The sequence below is a fragment of the Antechinus flavipes genome, chromosome 6 (genome assembly GCF_016432865.1).
Source record: "Antechinus flavipes isolate AdamAnt ecotype Samford, QLD, Australia chromosome 6, AdamAnt_v2, whole genome shotgun sequence".
Classification (NCBI taxonomy): domain Eukaryota; kingdom Metazoa; phylum Chordata; class Mammalia; order Dasyuromorphia; family Dasyuridae; genus Antechinus; species Antechinus flavipes.
This window is the reverse complement of record NC_067403.1, coordinates 210,827,665-210,847,777: the sequence shown is the minus strand read 5'-3', so window position 1 is coordinate 210,847,777 and position 20,113 is coordinate 210,827,665. Positions and strand designations below refer to the sequence as shown.

The following is a 20,113-nucleotide window of genomic DNA, read 5'->3' as shown; positions in this document are numbered from 1 at the left end:
AGATTTGTGCATATGAAATGTGGAAACTACATTTATTACTCTGGACACTAAAAAAACAATGTGTAAATTATTTGAGTAAGATAAGAGATATTGCTCATTTACAAAGGGACTGGGCAGCTCAAATGACTCATATCCTACCTTTATGGGGCTTTACCTGTGTGGAGCTCAGTTTCTAGATCTGTAAAGTAAGGGAGTTGGATTAGATGGCTCCTGTAGTGTCTTCTAAAAAGTTCTGAATATAATCTCATGAAAATTTCCCCAATAAGAATGGTTCTCACACAGAGCCCTAACTTGGAATTTTTGTACCCATCCCGACCAGGAAAAATGGCATGAATCATGTCCTTATTTGGAAAGGAGAAGGAGCAAAACAATAGCTTATAGTGGGGAAGACAAATCTGTGGACACCAGTACAAGGGCACTGTTTGGGAGGCTGCTGCAGGAGCAGGTGGAAAGCAAAGCACAGTGAATGAGTAAATTACCCAGTTTGCCAACAGGTATTTTCCTAATTGAAAGAATTATTCTCACTAGGTATTAAGCTCTGTTATTTATACCTGCTGAAGAACTGCATGTGCTATTGATGTCTTCCAGATTCAGTGCCCTGAGGCAAAGCTCTGGTTGCCCAACCATATTAAGGATCTACCTATATATTCTTTGCCTCTGTCAGCTGGATAACCAACAAGATGCTTCTACAAGACCAGCAGGTGGAGACCAATTCCAGCTTAATCCATGGAAGAATTTTCTAACAACCAAAGTTGTCCCCAAGTGGAATAGACTTACTTTGTAAAGTAATAAGCACCCTGTCTTTGCATGTGTACAGGCAGGGAGAGGCTAAGTGAACACCTGATGGGGTGAATCTTAAGTTCAAGATAGGACCTGATCATTTCTGGGATTTTTTCTAGTTCTGAGAATCTATGACACTACCCCTGTATGAGACATGAGATTCTTCTTCATCCCCTATCTCCCAGATGATTTTCTCTCAGGTGTAGTTCAGGACTTAGTGACCTTGGACAAGTAGCTGTGTGGTGTCCACCCTAGTCAACACTAGCAGCAGAGGGCAACTATGTCTTAAACAAGGATAACACTGAGAGAGAGGTCTCTCCCTCCCACATCAAGATGGGAAGTTTTTGGTGTATGTGCTAATTATATTTGATCATCCAAAGCAAAGGAGTTCAGTCAGGGTACTCAAATGAGGGAAAATAAAATGACTCTTGATTTATGATGTCTGTTTCAAATGAGGACCAACTGTCTGCCTTTGGTTTAAATGAGCTATATATAGGACGAACAGTTCAATGCTTTGAGCTCATAGGCAATCCATACTCATTAAATAAAGAGATGAATGAGCAGAACCAGGAGATCATTATACACTTCGACAACGATATTGTATGAGGACATATTTTGATGGAAGTGGATTTCTTTGACAAAGAGACCTAACTGAGTTTCAATTGATAAATGACAGACAAAAGCAGCTACATCCAAAGAAAGAACACTGGGAAACGAATGTGAACTATCTGCATTTTTGTTTTTCTTCCCGGGTTATTTCTACCTTCTGAATCCAATTCTCCCTATGCAACAAGAGAACTGTTCGGTTATGCAAACATATATTGTATCTAGGATATACTGCAACATATCCAACATATAAAGGACTGCTTGCCATCCAGGGGAGGGGGTGGAGGGAAGGAGGGGAAAAAATTGGAACAGAAACGAGTGCAAAGGATAATGTTGTAAAAAAAAAAATTTACCCTGGCATGGATTCTGTCAATATAAAGTAATTATTAAATAAAAATTAAAAAAAAGAGAGATGAAACAATAATTTCAAATAGGCTTTCTCTAAGTCCAGTAGAAAATCATAAAACATTTTCCAGAGTCTTTTGCAGGTGGCCTTAACATCACCAGGACCTTTTGGACTTTTTTTTAATAGCTTTAGCTCCTGCAGATGAATTGGATGAAAATAATGATATTGCCTCCCTCTGCCATTTGGGAGTTTTGAGTTGAGCCAGGTTGCTCATTTCTCAAAGATCATTTGATCACCTGCTTTAAGATTAAAGCCTAATGAGGAGAGTACAAAATGAGCTAATCTCATATGTAACTCTTGTTAGGATTAAAATACATCACAGAATTTTAGAAAGAAAAAGACTTCAGAAATCCCCTCCTCTAAACATTATTTTAAAGATGAGAAAAGGAAGCCCCATAGGTGATATATATACGTGGCAGGACTAGAATACAATCAAGATTTGATTATAAACTCGGTATTAAACTTCAGCATACTATTATATCCTACCCAAAAGTGCATTATAAACATGATCAATATTATTAATAGTCAGTAGTATATTTTAATCTGTAAGTCCTTCTGGTAGCCAGATTCTTGTGGTCCATAATTAGGACTTAAATGTGAACTGAACTAGTTAATTCTGCAAGCAATAAGTTATTTATTTGGACTCTCTACTCCATCGAAGGAAAGATGCTTAATACATCGGGCAACAAGAGAAGGACAGCATTAAGGAAGGAATACAACCAGAAATCCTACCAGGCCAAGAATTTTAGGTCAAAGCAATAAAGGGGAGTCCATGACAGTTCTTTGAGAGGATGCTTTCAGGTCTTGTTTTTTTAAGACACACCAGTGATCCCCTTTGGGGGGGTTTCTTGGCAAAGATACTAGAGTGGTTTGCATTTCCTTCTCCAGCTCATTTTACAGATGAGGAAACTGAGACAAATGGGATTAGATGACAGCTAATAAGTGTCTGAGGCTGGATTTAATTCCTGACTCCAAGGTAATGTACCAACGCAAAACCACTGTAAGAGTGGGACACACTAGAACTCTACTAAATAAAAGTAGCCCCGGCTCCTCTGATTCCAAAGCCAGCATTCACTACTCCCCCGACTTCTGGTTCTTTGATTAGACCTAAACTTTTAAGGACCCAACACACCATGGAAGTAGCATCTTCAACTCATGGGATCCATAAATAGCTAGTAAATTAATTCAAGCAAGAGGAGCTGAGGAAAAAAAAAAAAAAAAAAAAAAAAACCCTAAGTCTATTTCACTCCATTGAGACAAGATCATATCTTCAGAACCAAAAGGGGTTCTTAAAAATAATTTTACAGATGAGGACCCAAGAATCTCATAGAGATAATTGACTTGCCTAGGGTCACACAGGTCACATGTGTCCAGTCTTCCCATTTCAAATGCAGAGTTGGTTCCCCTGTATCACATGCTCTAGACTCTTACCTACCTTTTATACCTTCCCAATCAGGAATCTAATTGTTCTTTATTTCCCCAGTTATCAATCTGATCGAGAGGATGAAAAACACACTGGAAGAGAGACAGAAAAAAGGGAAGGGGGGGGGGGGATTGGGATCTTGGCAGGGGCGAAGGAAGTAACCAGGGGATGGAGCAGCGGCCAGAGAAACGTTTCTATTTTCGGAGCTCACCTTCCTTTATCCCTTATTGCTTACAGGTTGTTTTTCTTTTCTTTTCCGACTTAGAAAAGTTTCTGAGGATTTTTTAAAGACGAATTTGGCTTGGAGCCACACGTGAAAGGGAAAGCTTTCAAGGTCGGTGTAGTAGATCTGGGCAGGGTCGTGGGGATGAGGTGGCTTTCATTATAGGGGACCAAGAAGAGAAGCTGGATACGAACGGGAGATCCGGAGTCCCCCAGATCTGGGGTCATTGGTTTCCCTTACCCACCCTCTTGCTCCACCACAAGCAGGGGTAGGGGCTGGAACTTGGTGACTTTCCCCTCCAAGCCTTCTTAAATTTTCCCTCGGTCCCCTAAACTCGGCCACACAATAGAGAACGGAAGCCCTGCTTCCATCCTGGAGACTCAGGCAGCACTTTGAAGTTAAAATCCCGAAGGAAAATGAAAAGATGAAAAAGGGAACAGGGCAAGAGAGAGGAAGAGTAAGAGGAAAGAAAAAAGGAGGAAGAGGAGACGGAGAGGGGAGGAAGAGCAGGAGGAAGAGGAAGGCAGCGGAGTGGACAGACAAAGGGAGAGAAGGCAGGGGATGAGGAAGCGGAGGGAGGCCAGGTGTTTGGGGAGGGGGGGGACCGCGCGCTGCTGCCAGGCACGTCCCATCCTGTCCCGTACCCTCCCTCCCCTGGCCGGCCGAAGCAGCTGCTCAGCACAGCGTGAGCGCGCTGAGTCACTGTCCCAGCGTCGGCAGCTTTGGGGCTTGGGGAAGCGGGCCTCGGTTGGCATCCGAGAACTTTTTTTCCTCTTTTCTTTTCCTGGTTAAAATTGTGTGCTGACTCCCACGTACGAGGCTGGATCAAACCGCACGTACCGCATGATGGCTCGGGCTGAGGTGTCTCCCCAGCGGCCACCCGCAGGGGGAGCTGTAGATCCGTCCAAGCCAAGCCTCCGCCGGTCTTGGCTCAGGCGTGTTGGTGGGGGGACGTCCTATCTTCTCCAGCTGCGCCTTCCCGGAGGTGCGCGAGCGGAACGCACAGATCCTGTGCCTTCGAACTTTTCCTGTGATCCCCGGCCCGGGAAAACCCCTAGCTTAGAGACCTTTGAAAACCTCCGCCCCCTTTCTCTGGGTCATTTCTCCCTGCCCCGGGAGGGCTAGGTCCCCAAAGCCAGGGCTCCGTTGCGCAACGCTGAATAGACTTCGCGTCTGACCTCTCCGTAGAGAGTTGGCGCGCGGCAGCCACCCCACCGGAGCAGTCCAAACTGTGACAAGGGGCCGTGACCTTGGGCGCCTCTAAGGCACCCGGACCCAAACCACGAAACGAGCACGTGCCGTAGAGTGGGGAGGGACAGGAGAGGAGAGGGCGCTCCGGATTGATCCTTTACATCATTATAATTTCTGGATTGAGAAATATGAGGCTTGTGGGGCAGTGTCGCTTGACCCTCGCAATAAATCAGGCCCCAAACCCGAGAAAATGTACCCAACGATTGTACGAGGAAAAAGATTTCTACTTAGTTAGTGGGATATCGGGAAGGGGTTCTTCACTTATACTCCTTCACTACCACCCATTAGACTCCGGTTCCCTCCAAAGACAATTGAGTCAAGAACCACGTACGTCCGTATTGCAGTTGTTTATTAGTTTCGCTATTCACCACATCACCATACCTTTCAAGAAAATATAATATATAGAGACATGGAAAAAAAAGTCCACCATCTGGACTTTTCTTTTTCTACCTGGACGGAATGTCATACATTCACACTTTCTCAACACATTCACTCATTTCACACACACCCCCAACAGGAGAGGGTTTTATCAGGCTGAGACCAATCTGTGACATTCTCATATTAAAATTAACACGAGGGGAGGGAGATATATACCACTTTAAAATGCCCTTATATAATAATATATAAAGTACAAAAATAACTCTGAATTTACCCCAAAAAAAACACCTGACAGCAAGATAAATATCAGATAGTTACCTCTCTATGAAAACGCATTTTAAAAAGCCACCATTGCACTTTTCCTCTGTTTATGAAAAGATCAAGTAGTTCCGAGACTCCCTCCCCGAGGGTAGAGGGGAGAAGAAGCCGGCCGACTCAGTTTGGCCCTTTCGGTCAGTCCAAGTTCCGTAGAGGTTCCGTTCTTCCCACGGCGCAAGTCCCAGGAATGTTTCTCCCAGTCCCGGGCTCTCCTGAGTGATTCCTCAAGGTCCGCTGGGACGGGCCTGGGTCCCCGCAGCTCCGATGCGGGTTAGGGTCCCAGTGAAGCAAAGGACGTCGGCACAAAAAGCAACCGCGGTCGGCTCCCACTTGGAGAATGCACGTCGCTTTCCAAGGAGAGAGATGAGGAAGACTGCGGGAGCTCCTCCCGTGGACTTTACGCCTCCTGCGTCCCAGATCTCCATCCCGCAGGACAGGCACTTTCCGCGCACGCACCGAAGCCGGCCGGCCGGAGCCCATTGGGTACAGTACTGTGCTTTTGCCGCCGCTACTGCCCCTTGCGTCCAGAGGAAGGCGGCCCCTGGAAGTGGCGCCGGGCACAATCGGCTCACAACGCAGGCTGCTCGCCAAGCGGCCAGAAGCGCGGCTGCTGCTATTGCTGCTGTAGCCGTCCTGACGAAGAGGAAGAAGAGGAAGAGGAGGAGGAAGAGGAAAAGGAGGAGAGTATCCAGGTCCGAAAGCCCTCAGCAATTGAGCGCCGACGCCGACGCCCGTAGCCCTGGGGGCTGATTTTGTTGGGGGGCGCCGAATTGTCCTTATCTTTGTCCGTGAACTGGTAGATCTGATGCGCCAGGTTCTGCAGGGTGCACGTCCCAAAACGGCAGCCGAGGCGCATACTCTGGAACTGCGGGAAACCGTTCATACTCTGGCGATAGCGCTTGACGCGGATGCGGGCTGCGTCCAGACTGCTGCGGGAAGACCGAGAAGAGTTAGATCACTCGAAGGGCCCCTAGAACCTGATTACCAGCTTGCGCCCAGTTAGACTGGATCATAGCCCAACTAGAGGAGCCTGGGAGGAGAACGGGGACTCAAGATTGCTCCTTTGAAGCATCTTTCTTAGCCCAAGACCTTCCTCAACTCTGGACCTAAGTTGGGGGGAGGGGGAGCAGCTGCTTTGGAGAGGAAAGGGATTATCCGGGAGGGACTCACAAAGTTACCTGGGCTGTGGACTGCGGGAAGCACCCTTCACGTCCTGGGTCCGAATAAACGTCTGTACAGGACCAGTCTTCACTTCGGCTAGGCCGGTAAGGGGATTGCTCGGCACCCGCAGTTCTCTCTTTCCCCGGCTCAGAGCCCATTTGTTCCATCTGGAAAGTAACCAACAGCGACGCCATTAGCACCCTGTGAGACGAATCTCAACACCCTCTCCCCTGGTGAGTGGTAGTATCAACACCGTGCCCTTTTCTCTCGTACCCTGAGCTAACGGTGGTTCCCTCCCCCGAAGAAGGTCTTTTAACTCCCGAACCCAACTACTTGGCTAGAGAACATTGTCGGGACTTACTTCTTTCGGAACTCTGAAGCCAAATCCAGCCTTGCAGTGTCCGCCCCAAGGAAGGCGAAGGAGCCCAGGTAAATTAGGGCGACTGGCACCAGATGCATTCTGGCGGCGATTCCGTCACCCTGGATGGAAGAGACAACCGAGAAAATCACGTCTGGCTCTATTTCTGGCTCCGGCCCTAGCCCCTTCCCTGACCCGGTAGCAACTCTAGTTCAGCCGCAGCTGGCCGAGTGCCTTAGACCAGTGGCCCTAGAAGTATCCTAACCAAGTCCCGTTCTTGTTTGCTCAATTCCTTATCGCGCCCGGGCAGATAAAGGCGCCTACAGGCTTTGCATCAGTCAGTCTACTGAACTGACAGTCTGAGCAGGGGGAGGGGGGGGGTTGTTCCCTCATCCCGCCAGGCAGTACTCCCTGAGTTCTGAGTTTAGGACTCACTTGGAAACTTTTCTAGGAGCTTACTCTGAAGGATGGAAGAGGAAAACTCGCTTGGGAGGGATTTCGAGCTCAGGGTAGCCCCAGAGTTCATTCTCTTGGCATAGCTCACTTGGACTAGGCGAAGATTCAATCTCTTCTCTCCCGCCCCCCATCCTACTCCATCCTAACTTTATATTCTCTCTGTCTCTGTCTCTGTCTCTGTCTCTGTCTCTGTGTCTCTGTCTCTCTCTCTCTCTCTCTCTCTCTCTCTCTCTCTCTCTCTCTCTCTCTCACACACACACACACACACACACACACACACACACACGAAAAATCGGTACAGGAATCTGACTTTTCAGATTATTGATTTCCGAGATAACCAAAGCCCCATTGTCCCCAACCCGACCTCCACAGCCGCCCTCGGCGTTCGGAGGTCCATCTTTACCTGCAGCTGAAGGTAATCCAATGAGAGAGTCAGAGTCCCACCCCCGGCAACAAAAATGCTATTAAGAGCGAGAGGTAGGAGGCGATGAGAAAGCCTGGAGCAGCAGGAAGTCTTTAGGTCCCCAGTTAAACCTCTGAAGTGTCCTGCGCTTGCCTCCTACTTTTATAGGAGCTCAGCGGGGGCGGGGCTTGCTGGGGGTTCCACTGCGGCCGCCGCGGGCGCTGCTGCTGCTGTTAGTGCTATCATTTCCCTTTCTTCTTCTAGCGTCCTGCTTCGAGGGCGCCCACACTCTTAGGTTTCCTGCCTCCGGGACCCCAGTGTTAGGCGAATGAGCTATCCTCTGGGTTAGGGTATAGCAGGGGGGACGTCCACTAGGTGGAATCACCATTGATGGCTGGGAGGACTGTGCGTGCCCACACACACCAAATCATCTCCTTTTGGAGCCCTTGCTTATGTTGATATCCCGGCAAGATCCTATTCCCCCGCCAAGGAGACTGGACTAGCCCACAGGTTCAAGGTCACTGGGACTCTCCTTAGCTTTGCCTTTCCTCCTACCTGCAAGCCTCCTGCTTTAGGAAGTAGCCGTCTTAATGAAGCACCTGAACTCGGCCTAAGGCGTGGTAATGAGTGGAGGGGGATGGAAGTGAGGGAGTTTTACCAGACACCATCTAACAAATGTCTGAGACACCGGAATTCTGGAAAAGACTAGACGGGTTTGGCAAGGGGCGCGGGATCTGGAAAGTTTGGGCAGGGTTTTTTTTTTTTTTTTTTTTTTAATTCTTTCTTTCTCTCTCCCTTTCTTCCTTCCTTCCTTCCCTTCTTTCTTTCTCTCCTTTCCTTCCTGTCTTCTTTTCTTCCTTTCTCTCTCTTTTTTCTTCCTTCTTTTCTTCCTTTCCTTTCCTTTCTTTCCTTCCTTCTTTCTTTCCTACCTTCCTTTCTATCTTCCTTCCTTCCTTCCTTCCTTTTTTCTTTCTTCCTTCCTTCCTTTCTATCTTCCTTCCTTCCTTCCTTCCTTCCTTCTTTCTTTCTTTCCTTCTTCTTTCTTTCTTTCTTTCTTTCTTTCTTTCTTTCTTTTTTTCTTTCTTTCTTTCTTTCTTCCTTCCTTCTTCCTTCCTTCCTTCCTTCCTTCCTTCCTTCCTTTCTTTTTTTCTTTCTTTCTTTCTCTTTCTTTTTTTACCTACGGGGAGAGCTTGTTGAAATTTTATGTTTTATTCCAGTTGTGTAAATCCAAGATTGAGAGAACAAACACACTGCATTTGTAAGTGTTAAATTTCTGGTGTTATTCTTCTGATTTTTGAACCTTTAGGAAGGAACTGGTTGGCCTCTGGCCAAGAAGCTTCTGGCTACTGTTGGGACCCAAAAGGCTTCCCTGAAGGTAAAAGCTAGAAAGGCAGCAAAGCGAATACCCAGTTGCCAGGGCGAGTACCTCTCCCTGGGGCCAGGGGCTGCGGTTGGATCTTTATGGGGACACGAAGATAGTAATCAGGTATTTGAGTAGTTTTGCAGACCACTAGAAGTCCTTATAAAACCTTTAAAGGCTTCCTCGTGATAATGAAAACCGGGCTTCAGTCACTTCCAGGAGTTCCCTGTGACCTTAAACAAGTCATTCGCCTCTCTGAGTCCCCACTTTCAAGCTAATTTAGAAAATGGTGGCGACGTTAACACTGACATCCTCCTCTCGTCTATGAACTCCAAAGAACCATTTATATACCCGTATATTCCCGTTTCAGCCCTTGGTTTTACGTCTATCTCCTCCTCTGCAGGTGTTTTAACTTGAACAGGTGCCTTTCTGGTCCAGAGCTCTGGGAGCCGGGGCCACTCCCGACCCCTGGGGGAGATCGACCAGCGGGCTCGTGACAGCCGCTTTTCGGACCTGCTTTCTGGTCCCTTGTTTCTCAGGAGTGAATGGAAAGGCCGGTCGATCCAGGTGGCGTCAGAGGAATCACCTTGGAATGAGTCACTTGTGCCCGGAGGAAGATTTGCGGTGACTGGGAAAACTGGGGCTGTCCCCCAAACGCTCCCACCCCCCACTCCTGTCCCCGATCTAGGCGCTGCGGCACTCTTAGGATTCCCGCCGCAGCTATGGGAGGGTGGCTTTCCCCCGGCACCTGAGGCGAGAGCTCTCTGGGTTGTAGACTCATTAACTTGGATCCGGCTCAGAAACGCCTAGCAGTGCAAACTGTGCAGGTGGGGGCAGGGACAACACTCACTGTTCAAATATTTATTAACTGCCTACTAAGTGTTAGGCGGCTTGATCCCCTTAGCTTTTGTTGCGTCCTTCTGCTCACATTCCTCCCTTTTAAAAATCCTTTCACTTCCTTTATCTTTCTCTATATCTCTGTCTCTGGTTCTTTCTCTGTGTCTCTATCCCTGTCTCGGTCTCTCTCGATCTTTGTCTCTGTCGCTCTTTCTCGGTCTCGGTTTCTCTCCCTATCTCTGTGTTCCTGTCTGTCTGTCTCTCTCTTTCTCCCTCTTCTCTTTCTAATTACACAACCCAGAGCTTAGTACAATAACTGGAACACAGAGTTTAAAATAAATGTTTATTGAACTGAATTATAGAATGCTGGAGCAGGAAACGATCTTAGAAATCATCTAGCCTCCCCCTCCCCCCACCTATTTTCCGGAGGAGGAAACTGAAGCTCGAGGAGGTAAAGGTGCTGAGCGAGATTTCGAACCTAAGAATAGCGATTGACTCCAAATCTCTTTCATCCCCTATTTGTTTTTTCTGCTTCCATCTCTGTTTGTGTCCCTGGTGCAGAACAGGTTACTTTCGTTTGACCTCTTCCGTCGTTCTTGTTTTGTCGTCACGTTTGGGAAAGGAAATTTTCCCTCCCATAGTGAAGTCAAAGGACAATCTGGCTGCCCCAGAAAGAAAAGTGGCTTTAGTCCCATGTAAAAGGAAGCCTTTGCCTTGCTAGTGAGGAATCGGTAACGCTTACGGTGGAGCTATCAAAAGCCTGTCTCCCAATCCCCACCCTCCCATCAGCGGTCCACTTGTGGCTAAGCCCGACACATAGGGGAGTGGTGCTTTCCTGGAGTTAGAGCGAGTACCATGGAGAAGGTTTGTGGTCAAAGGTAACGTGAGCGCTCTTGAGGTCAGAAGAGTGCCGGGACTAAAATGAGCTCGGCATCCTATCTCTTCAGGTGTCAGTTTCCTCATCAATAAAATGGGGATAACAGTGCTTAACCTGATTGAGAGAAAGAGCTTTCTAATTAGACGAGTATAATGTTGTAAACTGTTTTTTCAGTCCCCAGTCGCAGACAGGGGAAGCAGTAGGGAGTGAGGAGGGGAAGAGAGACCTTTTAGGACAAGTTATGCTTTTAAGTGAGAGTTTCCTCTCCCTTTCCCGCCAGGACAGAATCAGACGCCGGTTGAGGCTCAGGACAGGCACTCCTTTCCCGCCCCCCTCCCCAGCAGGGGGTCGGTGTCCGGGAATGCTAAACAGCAAAACTGAAACTTGGCACCCTTCTTATCAGTCCAGGTGCACTTGGCTGCTCCTGGGACGTTAGATCTGAAGCTAGGAAAACACTTCCCCCGCCCCGCCTGGCCCCCGTCCTGCCCCCGGTGCTCTAATTCAGATGCTTTCCTGCTCCAAAACGCGAACCGACTCAGCCAGGTTTGTTTGCGGGAGCTCCCGCTGCCTTCTGGAGTGAGCGCGTGTTTTCCAAAACGCCCTGGAATTTACCTTGGCAAAACAGGCGCACCATGTGGGATCTATTCCTCCCTGGTCAGTCAACAAGTTTAACCTCTGCATATCCCTCAGTTCTAGGGAATCTATGATATACTTTTTCCCCCCTGCTCACATCCCCTCTGAAATAATACTTGGTTTAAATTCAGATCCTTTCTTTCCTCCATTCAGGTCTCTTTGGATGTGAATTCAGATTGAGCAGAAATTTTCTCTTGGTCACATCCCATCTGAAATAATACTTGATAAAATTCAGATTCTCTCTTTCCTCCATTCAGATCTCTCTGGGTGTGAATTCAGATTGAGCAGAAATTTTCTCTAACAAGTTTTCCAGAGCTTGGGCAGTACAAAGAAAGAAGAAAGAGGTAAGAAGGAAAGAAAAATTGGAATCCAAAGGCTGTTTTACAGATTCATTTAAAAAGTAAGTCACTAGTTTATACATATCAGAGCATCAAAGAAAATGTAAGAAGAAAGCCCAAGTAGGCCTTCCCTCCCTCCATTGATGGGGTGGGGATAGAAAAATATTGTTATTTAGATTATAAATTCTATGACAGTAGACCCCTGAATTTTATGTAAATATTGTTGTCAATAACATTTTTTATGTTTAGTGTTCACCAAAGGACTTCTTATTGGTAAGAATAATGCTTGTTGAATTGACTTATTCTAAGCAGCCAAGAAAAGAATTATGGTGAGTAAGACCCCCAAATACTCAACAGTTCAGATAACAAATCAGTGGAGACAAGTTGCAACAAGTATGTGTATTTAACCTCCCTACCCCCACCCCCCCTTAGAAGGCGCTAAAATAAGTATTTGGCCTAGACCTGTTATTTCAAGTATTTCATAAACACTAGCAATGGAAAGGCCCCATCTTAAGGGCAGATCAGAAATTCCTTGGATCTGTAACCTTTAGAATTAGGGGCCAGTATATGTGGCCAACATTATTTGAATCCAGGTATATTTGAGGGCAGGCTGTTTACCACCATACTAGGTTGCCATATTTATGCTTAAATATAGCCATAAATGTACTGAATATATATGTATATATATATGTATATATATATATAACTTATATTATCCATATCTATCCATACCTCTTTCTATATGTAGACAATATTTATACACACTTACATACACATGATTGTGTAACTTTTACGAATGCTTTGAGTATTTAAACTATCCTAACTACACTTTTTTCCTCTTCCTCAGATACACACACACACAAAATCTGGCCTGCACTTAGCCCTCTGCTATTAAATGGAGTGTAGGTGAAGGGCAGAACAGCTGTTTGAGATAATGCTTACACTTTTTCTAGTCTTCTCTGTATTAAAAAATATATATTCTTGGTCATGTCCTTTAGCTGGCTTCCAATTAAATGTTGAGAACACACCCTGCAAAGAAAATTAGGCTAAAAAAATCCAATGTTTGAACTATGTGTATGAGAAGCAGAGAACAGAGCCTTTTCTGCTTTAAAAAAAAAAAAAAGCATTTGATATCTTGGCTTCCCTTTTAATTTGCCATATGACTTGGGCAGAGTTTATACTAACTTTTAGGAGGCTGTTTGAAGGGTAGCATATTTAAAGTGTTATACTTAAAGCTCTGACAGGCATTTTCAAACTCAGAATATGGTCAAGAATTGGATAGTGGATAGAGACCCGGAAACCAAAACAAAAGAACATCTCTTTGCAATTTAAAGTTTTAGAGTAGCCTAGAATACTGAGTTTAAGTAGTTTCCCCAAGGGCATGCTATAGAAATGTCTGAAGCTTGAGTGGAGTACAACTTTTCGTAGGGTACAGTTTTTCGTAGCTTGGATCTTCAAGACACAATAATGCACTCACCAGAAGCTCAAGGTAAAGAAAAACATTTCACTTTATACTCCCCGAGTTATACTCCCTTCCTCAAAACCCATTGAGAAGTTTGTTTCCAAAGTCTGATTCACCCCATCAGTTTATCAGCATAGGGTGGTTCTCTAAAAGTCCTGCCTAACACAAACAGAATCTCAGTTCTCTTAATCCAGGCACAATTTGTTTTATTTGCTTCTGACATATAGGATTACGGAGACTTGTTCATAATTAAACTAGATAAAGAGCCACCCTGAAAAGTTAAAGGAGACATTGTAGTTTTTTAGGACAAGTACAAGCTTGGTCATTCTTGGCATAACAGGCAGTCAACATGAACATATGAAACTCCTCAGTCAAACAGGGTAAACAAAGTGCAGCTGGGGTTATAATAAATGACGGCAGTCGATATAGCCAAAATAGTTTATTGAAAGGAGGGAAAGCATAGGGGTGTGTATCTCCTTTTAGGGAGAGCAACTTTCCTCCTTAGTGATATCATACTGGGCAGAATGATTTGATTGGGCCCAGTGCAGCTTTTCATGCTAATATCCTGAATGTTTTCTATATACACACACACACACACACACACACACACACACACACACACATATATATATATATATATATATATATAGGTCTATCAATCTATCTATCTAGTATGTATTTATGGAAATGTATAGGTATATAGCAGCTAGGTAGCACAGTAGATAGAACTTCAGGCCTAGAATTAGGAAGATCTGAATTCCCATCTAGGCCTCAGATACCTACTGTGTCATCCTGCTCAAGTTACTTAACCTATTTGTCTCAGTTTCCTCATCTCAAATGGGGATAATAATAGCACCTACCTCTTAGATTTATTATGAGGATTAAATGAATATTTGTAAAGCTTTTAGCATCTACTTCCTAAGGTTGTTGTAAAGAGCAAATGAGGTAATAATTGTAAAGTATTTAGCACAGTGCCTAACACAGAGTGAGCCCTAGATAAGTGTTGTTTTTATTATTATTATTACATAAATATGATACAGGACTGCAGTGACTTTGCAAAGAGTAGATCTCAGCCAGTATTCTCTAACCAATAAACCTCAGCTTACCAATTTGTTAAGCAGAAACAAACCACAGGAAGTACTTTGAATGATTTTTAGAGAACTAGCCACTTTACCCACAAAAGGCTGCAGCTCTGCAGCAGTCAGAAGTTGGCCAGCCTCCCTTTTTTCTTTATCTCTTTGCCATTTCCGTCCTGAGACAAGGAAGGAGATGCTTTGGGTCCCAGAGACTGTGGCCTCTTTTATCCCGGGAGTTTCTTCCAGAGACTCTGGGGAAAACAAATCTACATTTGTTCAGGCAGCTAGTGAAAGGTGGTGGTGTTTTTGTTGATCTCCGGGGATTTTCTGGACTCTGGCCAACCGGACTAATCTGGCTGTGTAGTTAGGCTCTTATCAGCCCCAGCCTCCAGGCAGCTGTTGGCTGGGGAGCAAAGGGTGAAGCTACTTTATTTGTATATGAAATATTTGTATGTACTCAGAATGTGGCCTCATATTAGGTACATATGCATATGTTATGTATATATACTACACGCTAAAACTAGATTCTGCAAGTTGCCATATACGATTTGTCAGAGGACCTTGACTAGAGGAAGGGGGCCTTAAAAGCCAGTTATTTTAAAATGTTACTTTTGAACTCATAAAGCACCGGGATTAGAAATATTTAGATTAAATGAAATGTTTGTTAGCATCCTTTACAAAGCTATTAAATACTAGGAAAGATTTAGGAAGACATCACAGAAATGTAGAGTAACCTACACAGTTAAAAAACACTCAGCAAGTTAAGTGGCTTTGGAGTTTGTTATTGTTGTTGTATTTTGCTTGGAGATCTCTATTCCAAGGGAACCTAAAGCTTTCATCCCATTTTTGGATAACTTTAATTGTCGGGAAATTTTACACAAGTCTAAATCTGCATCTTCTACCTTTTACTCTTAGTTCAGAGAATATCACTTTCTTCAAATATTTGTTATGTGAAAAACGAAGAAGACATGCTCTGTAAGCATCAAAAGACTGAAGCAGAAGCTGCGAGTGGAAGTTACAAGGACGAGGTAGTGGTGATGGTGGCAGAGTTCAATTCAGTTTATGGAATGAGGAAGAGAGCGGTTGTGAGCCATAGAAGGAACAGTTCACCCACTGAGTCTGGATAAGCAATCTCCTTATGGTTGTAGAGGAGGACTTCTGCACTTAAGTGGAAATTTGGAGTAGATGATCTATCTGTTAAGTCCCTTTCAAGTCTGAGACAAAGGCTTTGAAAAAAGGTTTTCACTGATCGGGAATACATTAAAACAAGTTGTACCCTGCACTCGATCAGTACCAGTCTGACAATTGCAAACTCTAAAATGGCATGGTTTGGTGTAAATATTCGAATAGTAGACCGCACTGGTCGAACTCAAGTTGCTGGTTGGCGATGAAAAGGAAGGGCAAAGTCCTAGACTTCAGATTGTCCACGAGTTTTAAATCTGGAAGCTGACGAAACCGTACCCGAGAGATTCTGATGACGCCTCCCCGCTTTTTTCCAGGGATCCTGGGATCTGATGGAAGTGCCTAGAGCAGTAAAGTGGCCCGACAGCAGAGGCCACAGACTGCGGGCCGACGGTTCAATGGAGGGCAAACTGGGTGGGGGAAGGAGTGGCTGTCTGTCGGAGGTGGCCTGCGCTCGCCCCTCGGGGAGCAGGCTGGCATACAAATGATGTTGGGGCCCTGACACGGGGGGGAGGGGGAGACAGCCTGGTTACCCAGGCCGGGCAGGGCAACCCCCTTCTCTGCTCGGAGGTTTCTGAAAGCTTGACCGCGTTACATCAACAGGAAACGAGCAGCAAAAGCCGTGGCTGGGCAGCTTCCAAAACACTGACCGCGGAGTCTTCGTGAGACGCCCCCCGGCTCGCTCGGGTCCTGCTCTACAAGTGGGCGGCGGAGAGGAAAGGCCCGAGCAAGCCATAACTGCTTCCAGCCCCGGCGCGGGCTGGGGAGGGGAGAGAAGCGAGAGCGACGGGGGAGGAGCGCCCCCGGCGGGGGAGGGGCGGGGCCACCGGGATATTGGCTGCGTAGCTCCAGGGAAGCTCTGGGAAGCGGGGAGGGGGGAGGAGCCGGGAGGAGGAGCGAGTCTCGCGCGGCGCGGCGCCCGGCGCAGGCGCAGAGTGCACCTCGGTTGTCAAACATGGCTGAAGTGCCGCCGCTGCCGCCGCTGCTACTACCGCCGGTAGAGGGAAAATGCTGAGCGTTCCCGGGCCGGGCGGGCGGCGGCGGCGGCGAGGGCGGCGACGGGGACTGGGTCCCGCTTCCCGGGCGCGGGGGCGGCGGCGATGGCGCGGCTGGCGGACTACTTCATCGTGGTGGGCTATGACCACGAGAAGACAGGTAAGGGCGTGGGGCCGGCACGGGGCGGGCGGGCACCGCCCCCGGCCCCTCCCCGCCTCCTCCCCTCGGCCGCCGCCCCCGCCCCCGCCCCGGGCAGATCCCCGGGACACCGCGCCGGGCCCAACGGCCCTGCAGGGGCGCCTACCCGCGTCCCGCCACGCCGGGCCGGGCCGGGCCGGGCGGGCCGGGGACTCAACCTCTCCGGCCCCGCATTTGACCCTTACGCGAACGGCCCGAATGCGGGTCGGGGCGCACTGCTGGCGGACCGGGCGCGGGGCTGCGCTGACCACCATGGGAGGGGTGGGAGGAGGAGGACACAGCCTGCCCCGCCCTGGCGGGAGGGATGGAAAGAAGGATGGAAAACGGGGGTTAGGCCCTACCGGGTGCCAGCCCTGCGGACGGAATGGGGCTGGGAGTGGGGGGCTTCCCCTGCTTCTGAATGAGGCCTGGGAGCTTGGTGGGATGGGGGCGGGCCCCGAGGGAGCTTGTCCTCTCCTGGAAAAACCCCGTGGCCGGGTCCCGGGTGAGTGATGATGAATGATGTTGGAGAGCTGCCCTTTGCTGCAAGTTCTGCTGAGCCTCATCCTTCGCTCTTGGGGGCCTTGTGTAAACCACTTGTGGGAGCCCCAAGATGGCCATTGGTTTAAGGACGGGGCCCTGGAGGTGGGATTACCTTGCCAGGCTAATGAGCTTCCCTGAGAAATGGCCCTGTCCAATTCTTTCTGGATGGGGGTGAGAGATTTCCAAAGTAAAACAATTGAATGTCACTAAAAAAGATTTAGTTAAGTTGGACACTTGAACTTTTAAATGTATGCTTCCCTTGTTCTCACAAGAAAAAAAACACTTCTTTCTTTGTAAAGAATACCTTCGTACCCTTATAGCTGAGTGATTTTTTAAATTACTTTTTTCATGCTTTCACAATTTAGGAATTTTATAATAATTTTCTCATTTATTGTTGTGCTTTTATGTCCATAAGAACACAGCAGTATTAAGTGGAACATAGAAAGCTCTTCTATTTTAGTATAATATTAGAAAGAAAACTGAAAGATCTTACTTCCTCTACCCTCATTTTACAGATAAGGAAACCAAATTGAGTTTGTTACTTGACTTTTGGTCACCACCTCACAGGTTAGAACAGATGTTTGTTTTAGGCTATTACTTTCCCCACTGAGCTGTTTGTCCCTCGGTGTAATTTCCTTGTTGGAACTTTCCCATTTCTTCTTAGATGGTTGGATTTGGAGACTGAAAAAGTCCAAATCTTACCTTAGGTACTTGTGTGACCCATTTCTCTCTCAGTCTAATCATTCGTAAAATGAGGATAATGGCACCTATCTCACCGTGGGGTTAGAAGGACCAACAGTATGTTAAACTTTAAATTTAGCATAGAAATATTAGCTACTGTTAGCAACAATAATAACTTTTCATCACTCCTGGTTATCCTGATCTTTATAAGAATGTTCCAAAGAGAAGGGCTCACCTAATTTACAAATGGGAGAGGAGGAAGGGAATTTGCATTTATTGAGCAACTACTATGTGCCAGCCACTGTCAGCTTGATAGAGTGTGAATATAGAAGTTCTGCAGTGATAGGATAACTCAAAAGTTTCATCAATTTCTTTTCCTTCTGTGTTTAGTTATTAGCCACATTATATCATCTTTTAGCAACTTATTAGTTGGGTGATAATGAATCTTGACAGTTAACAAAATACTTCTCCCCACCCCCCCCACCCCCCCCCCCCATTGGTCAACTAGTTAGTTGTCTATATTTGACATTTTTTTCCAATAATACTTTAAATTTTAGTAATATGTTATTTTGGAGTTTTTAAAAAAATGCACATTCTTGCAATGAAAATTAAGTTTCATTTGTTAAATTATTAAGAAATTATGAATCTTTTAATGAATAAAAGCTCCCCCTTCTCTTTCCCCAGACTTTATTACTTAAATATTTAGACTTGCTAAAAACACAATTTAAAGATTTATGTTCATTAACATTATATAGCAAGAGACCCTGATACAGAAAGATTCTCATGTGTCATTGATTAGATTTTTCTAGAATTGTAATCTACATTGTAAACCACAAATTCACTGTATCTTTTTTCTTCCATATTAATTATTTTTAATATTAAAACTTGATACAACTTGAATAAGATATGTAAAATAACCCTCTCTCTTAAATGAAACTCAGCTTCTCCATTTCAAAATTCAAAAGTTTTAAAAATTTCTTCTGAATCTTAGAGAATCATAGATAGTGGTACTTCATGCAGGTTGACTATCTGTTGGGTTTTTGTTTTGTTTTTTGGTGGCAGATAAAAGCCCTCCTGAAAAACAGGAGACTCAGGATCTCTCCCAAATGGCAGATGTTGTTTTCTTGTTGAATAGTTTTATGAATTAGAATACACTTTTTTAGAATGACTTTATGTGATTTAAGGGTTACATATATTATTTATTTTGTTTTTCATCATTTCTTTAAATGTTAAAACTGTAATTTTTATTAAAGTTTTATATTATATTTTTGAGATATTTTCTTGATTGCTTTAAAAGATTTGTCATTCTCTACCAAAGGAGTCACTCAATATAAAGAAGTTGGTATCATATGGAAAAAGCATCAAAATTGATATGTTTAAATGTAATGCTTCATTCTTGTTTTTTTGTTCTCAGAAATATTTTTCAAATATTTGAATGAAGGTTAAGATGTGAACTTATGGTATTTGCAATAATGAGCTACCCTTTGGGGAGAATATGCTTTTTGAATGATCATTTATATAAATATTATATATATGTGTATATATATATATTGGTTATCCATTCATTTTTACTGTAACAGTAATTTTCTCATAGTTACCTTGAATTTTATCTTAAGCAAATGGTGCCTGGCTTAGTTATTATTGGATTATTACCTGTGAAGGAATATTCACAGGATTTTAGGTTTTAGAATTAAGTTTGAGTAAATGTTATTCCTTCCACTAAAGTCCTATTCTGGCTCACAGAGATCTTGGATTCAAAGACTGTATGGAAAGTCCTCTCCAAAAAGCTTCAGGATCAGTCTAATGGTTAGGTTCAGGTTGGTTATCACATGAAGTTGGTCCCAGTAGATGATGAAACTATCTACTAAATCATGAGGGAGTTTTTGGTCTTCATTGGTAGGGTATGTTGTGAAAATCACAGAAATATCAAGGTTTAAGAAGGTGAAATAATAAATGAAGAAGGATGAGTAAATATCGTGTAAGTTTATAGTATGGCAACAATATTCAGATTTTTAAAAAGATTTAGTTTGACACTGACAGTTGTGAAGTAATTTTAAATATAATGCTTATAATTGCTGTATATCACAATTTTCTATATATTTTTCAAATCTCCAATCAGTTGCTATTACCTTATGAAATCGGCATAATAATACCTTCAGGGTTATTGTGAGACTCAAATGATATAGTG

The 20,113-nt window shown here is 45.1% G+C and overlaps 2 protein-coding genes across 6 annotated transcripts in view; one reads left to right on the top strand and one right to left on the bottom strand.

The window, feature by feature from the left end:
- Positions 1 to 5,021: 5,021 nt before the first annotated feature.
- Positions 5,022 to 7,910, bottom strand: ADM (adrenomedullin). Of its 2 annotated transcripts, none has more exons than XM_051964795.1 (4): positions 7,764 to 7,910; positions 6,908 to 7,026; positions 6,564 to 6,713; positions 5,022 to 6,311 (listed from the first exon to the last, which is right to left on the bottom strand). In XM_051964795.1, the coding sequence occupies exons 2-4, from the start codon at positions 7,003 to 7,005 to the stop codon at positions 5,999 to 6,001; spliced, it is 561 nt and encodes a 186-aa protein (XP_051820755.1). In that variant the 5' UTR covers positions 7,006 to 7,026; positions 7,764 to 7,910; the 3' UTR covers positions 5,022 to 5,998. The 2 variants fall into 2 exon arrangements, with proteins under 2 accessions (XP_051820755.1, XP_051820754.1); XM_051964794.1 differs by having other exon boundaries at positions 5,022 to 6,314; positions 7,764 to 7,909.
- A 1,028-nt stretch (positions 7,911 to 8,938) lies between these two features.
- Positions 8,939 to 20,113, top strand: part of SBF2 (SET binding factor 2) — a 464,636-nt gene continuing 453,461 nt past the window's right edge. For 2 of the 4 annotated variants that reach the window (XM_051964778.1, XM_051964777.1), the window contains exon 1: positions 13,936 to 16,683. In XM_051964778.1, coding sequence (XP_051820738.1) covers positions 16,629 to 16,683 — 55 coding nt within the window. In that variant the 5' untranslated portion in view covers positions 13,936 to 16,628. Of the gene's footprint in view, positions 11,815 to 13,935; positions 16,684 to 20,113 lie in introns of those variants that run through there. The other 2 variants (XM_051964776.1, XM_051964779.1) reach the window with 2 other exon arrangements.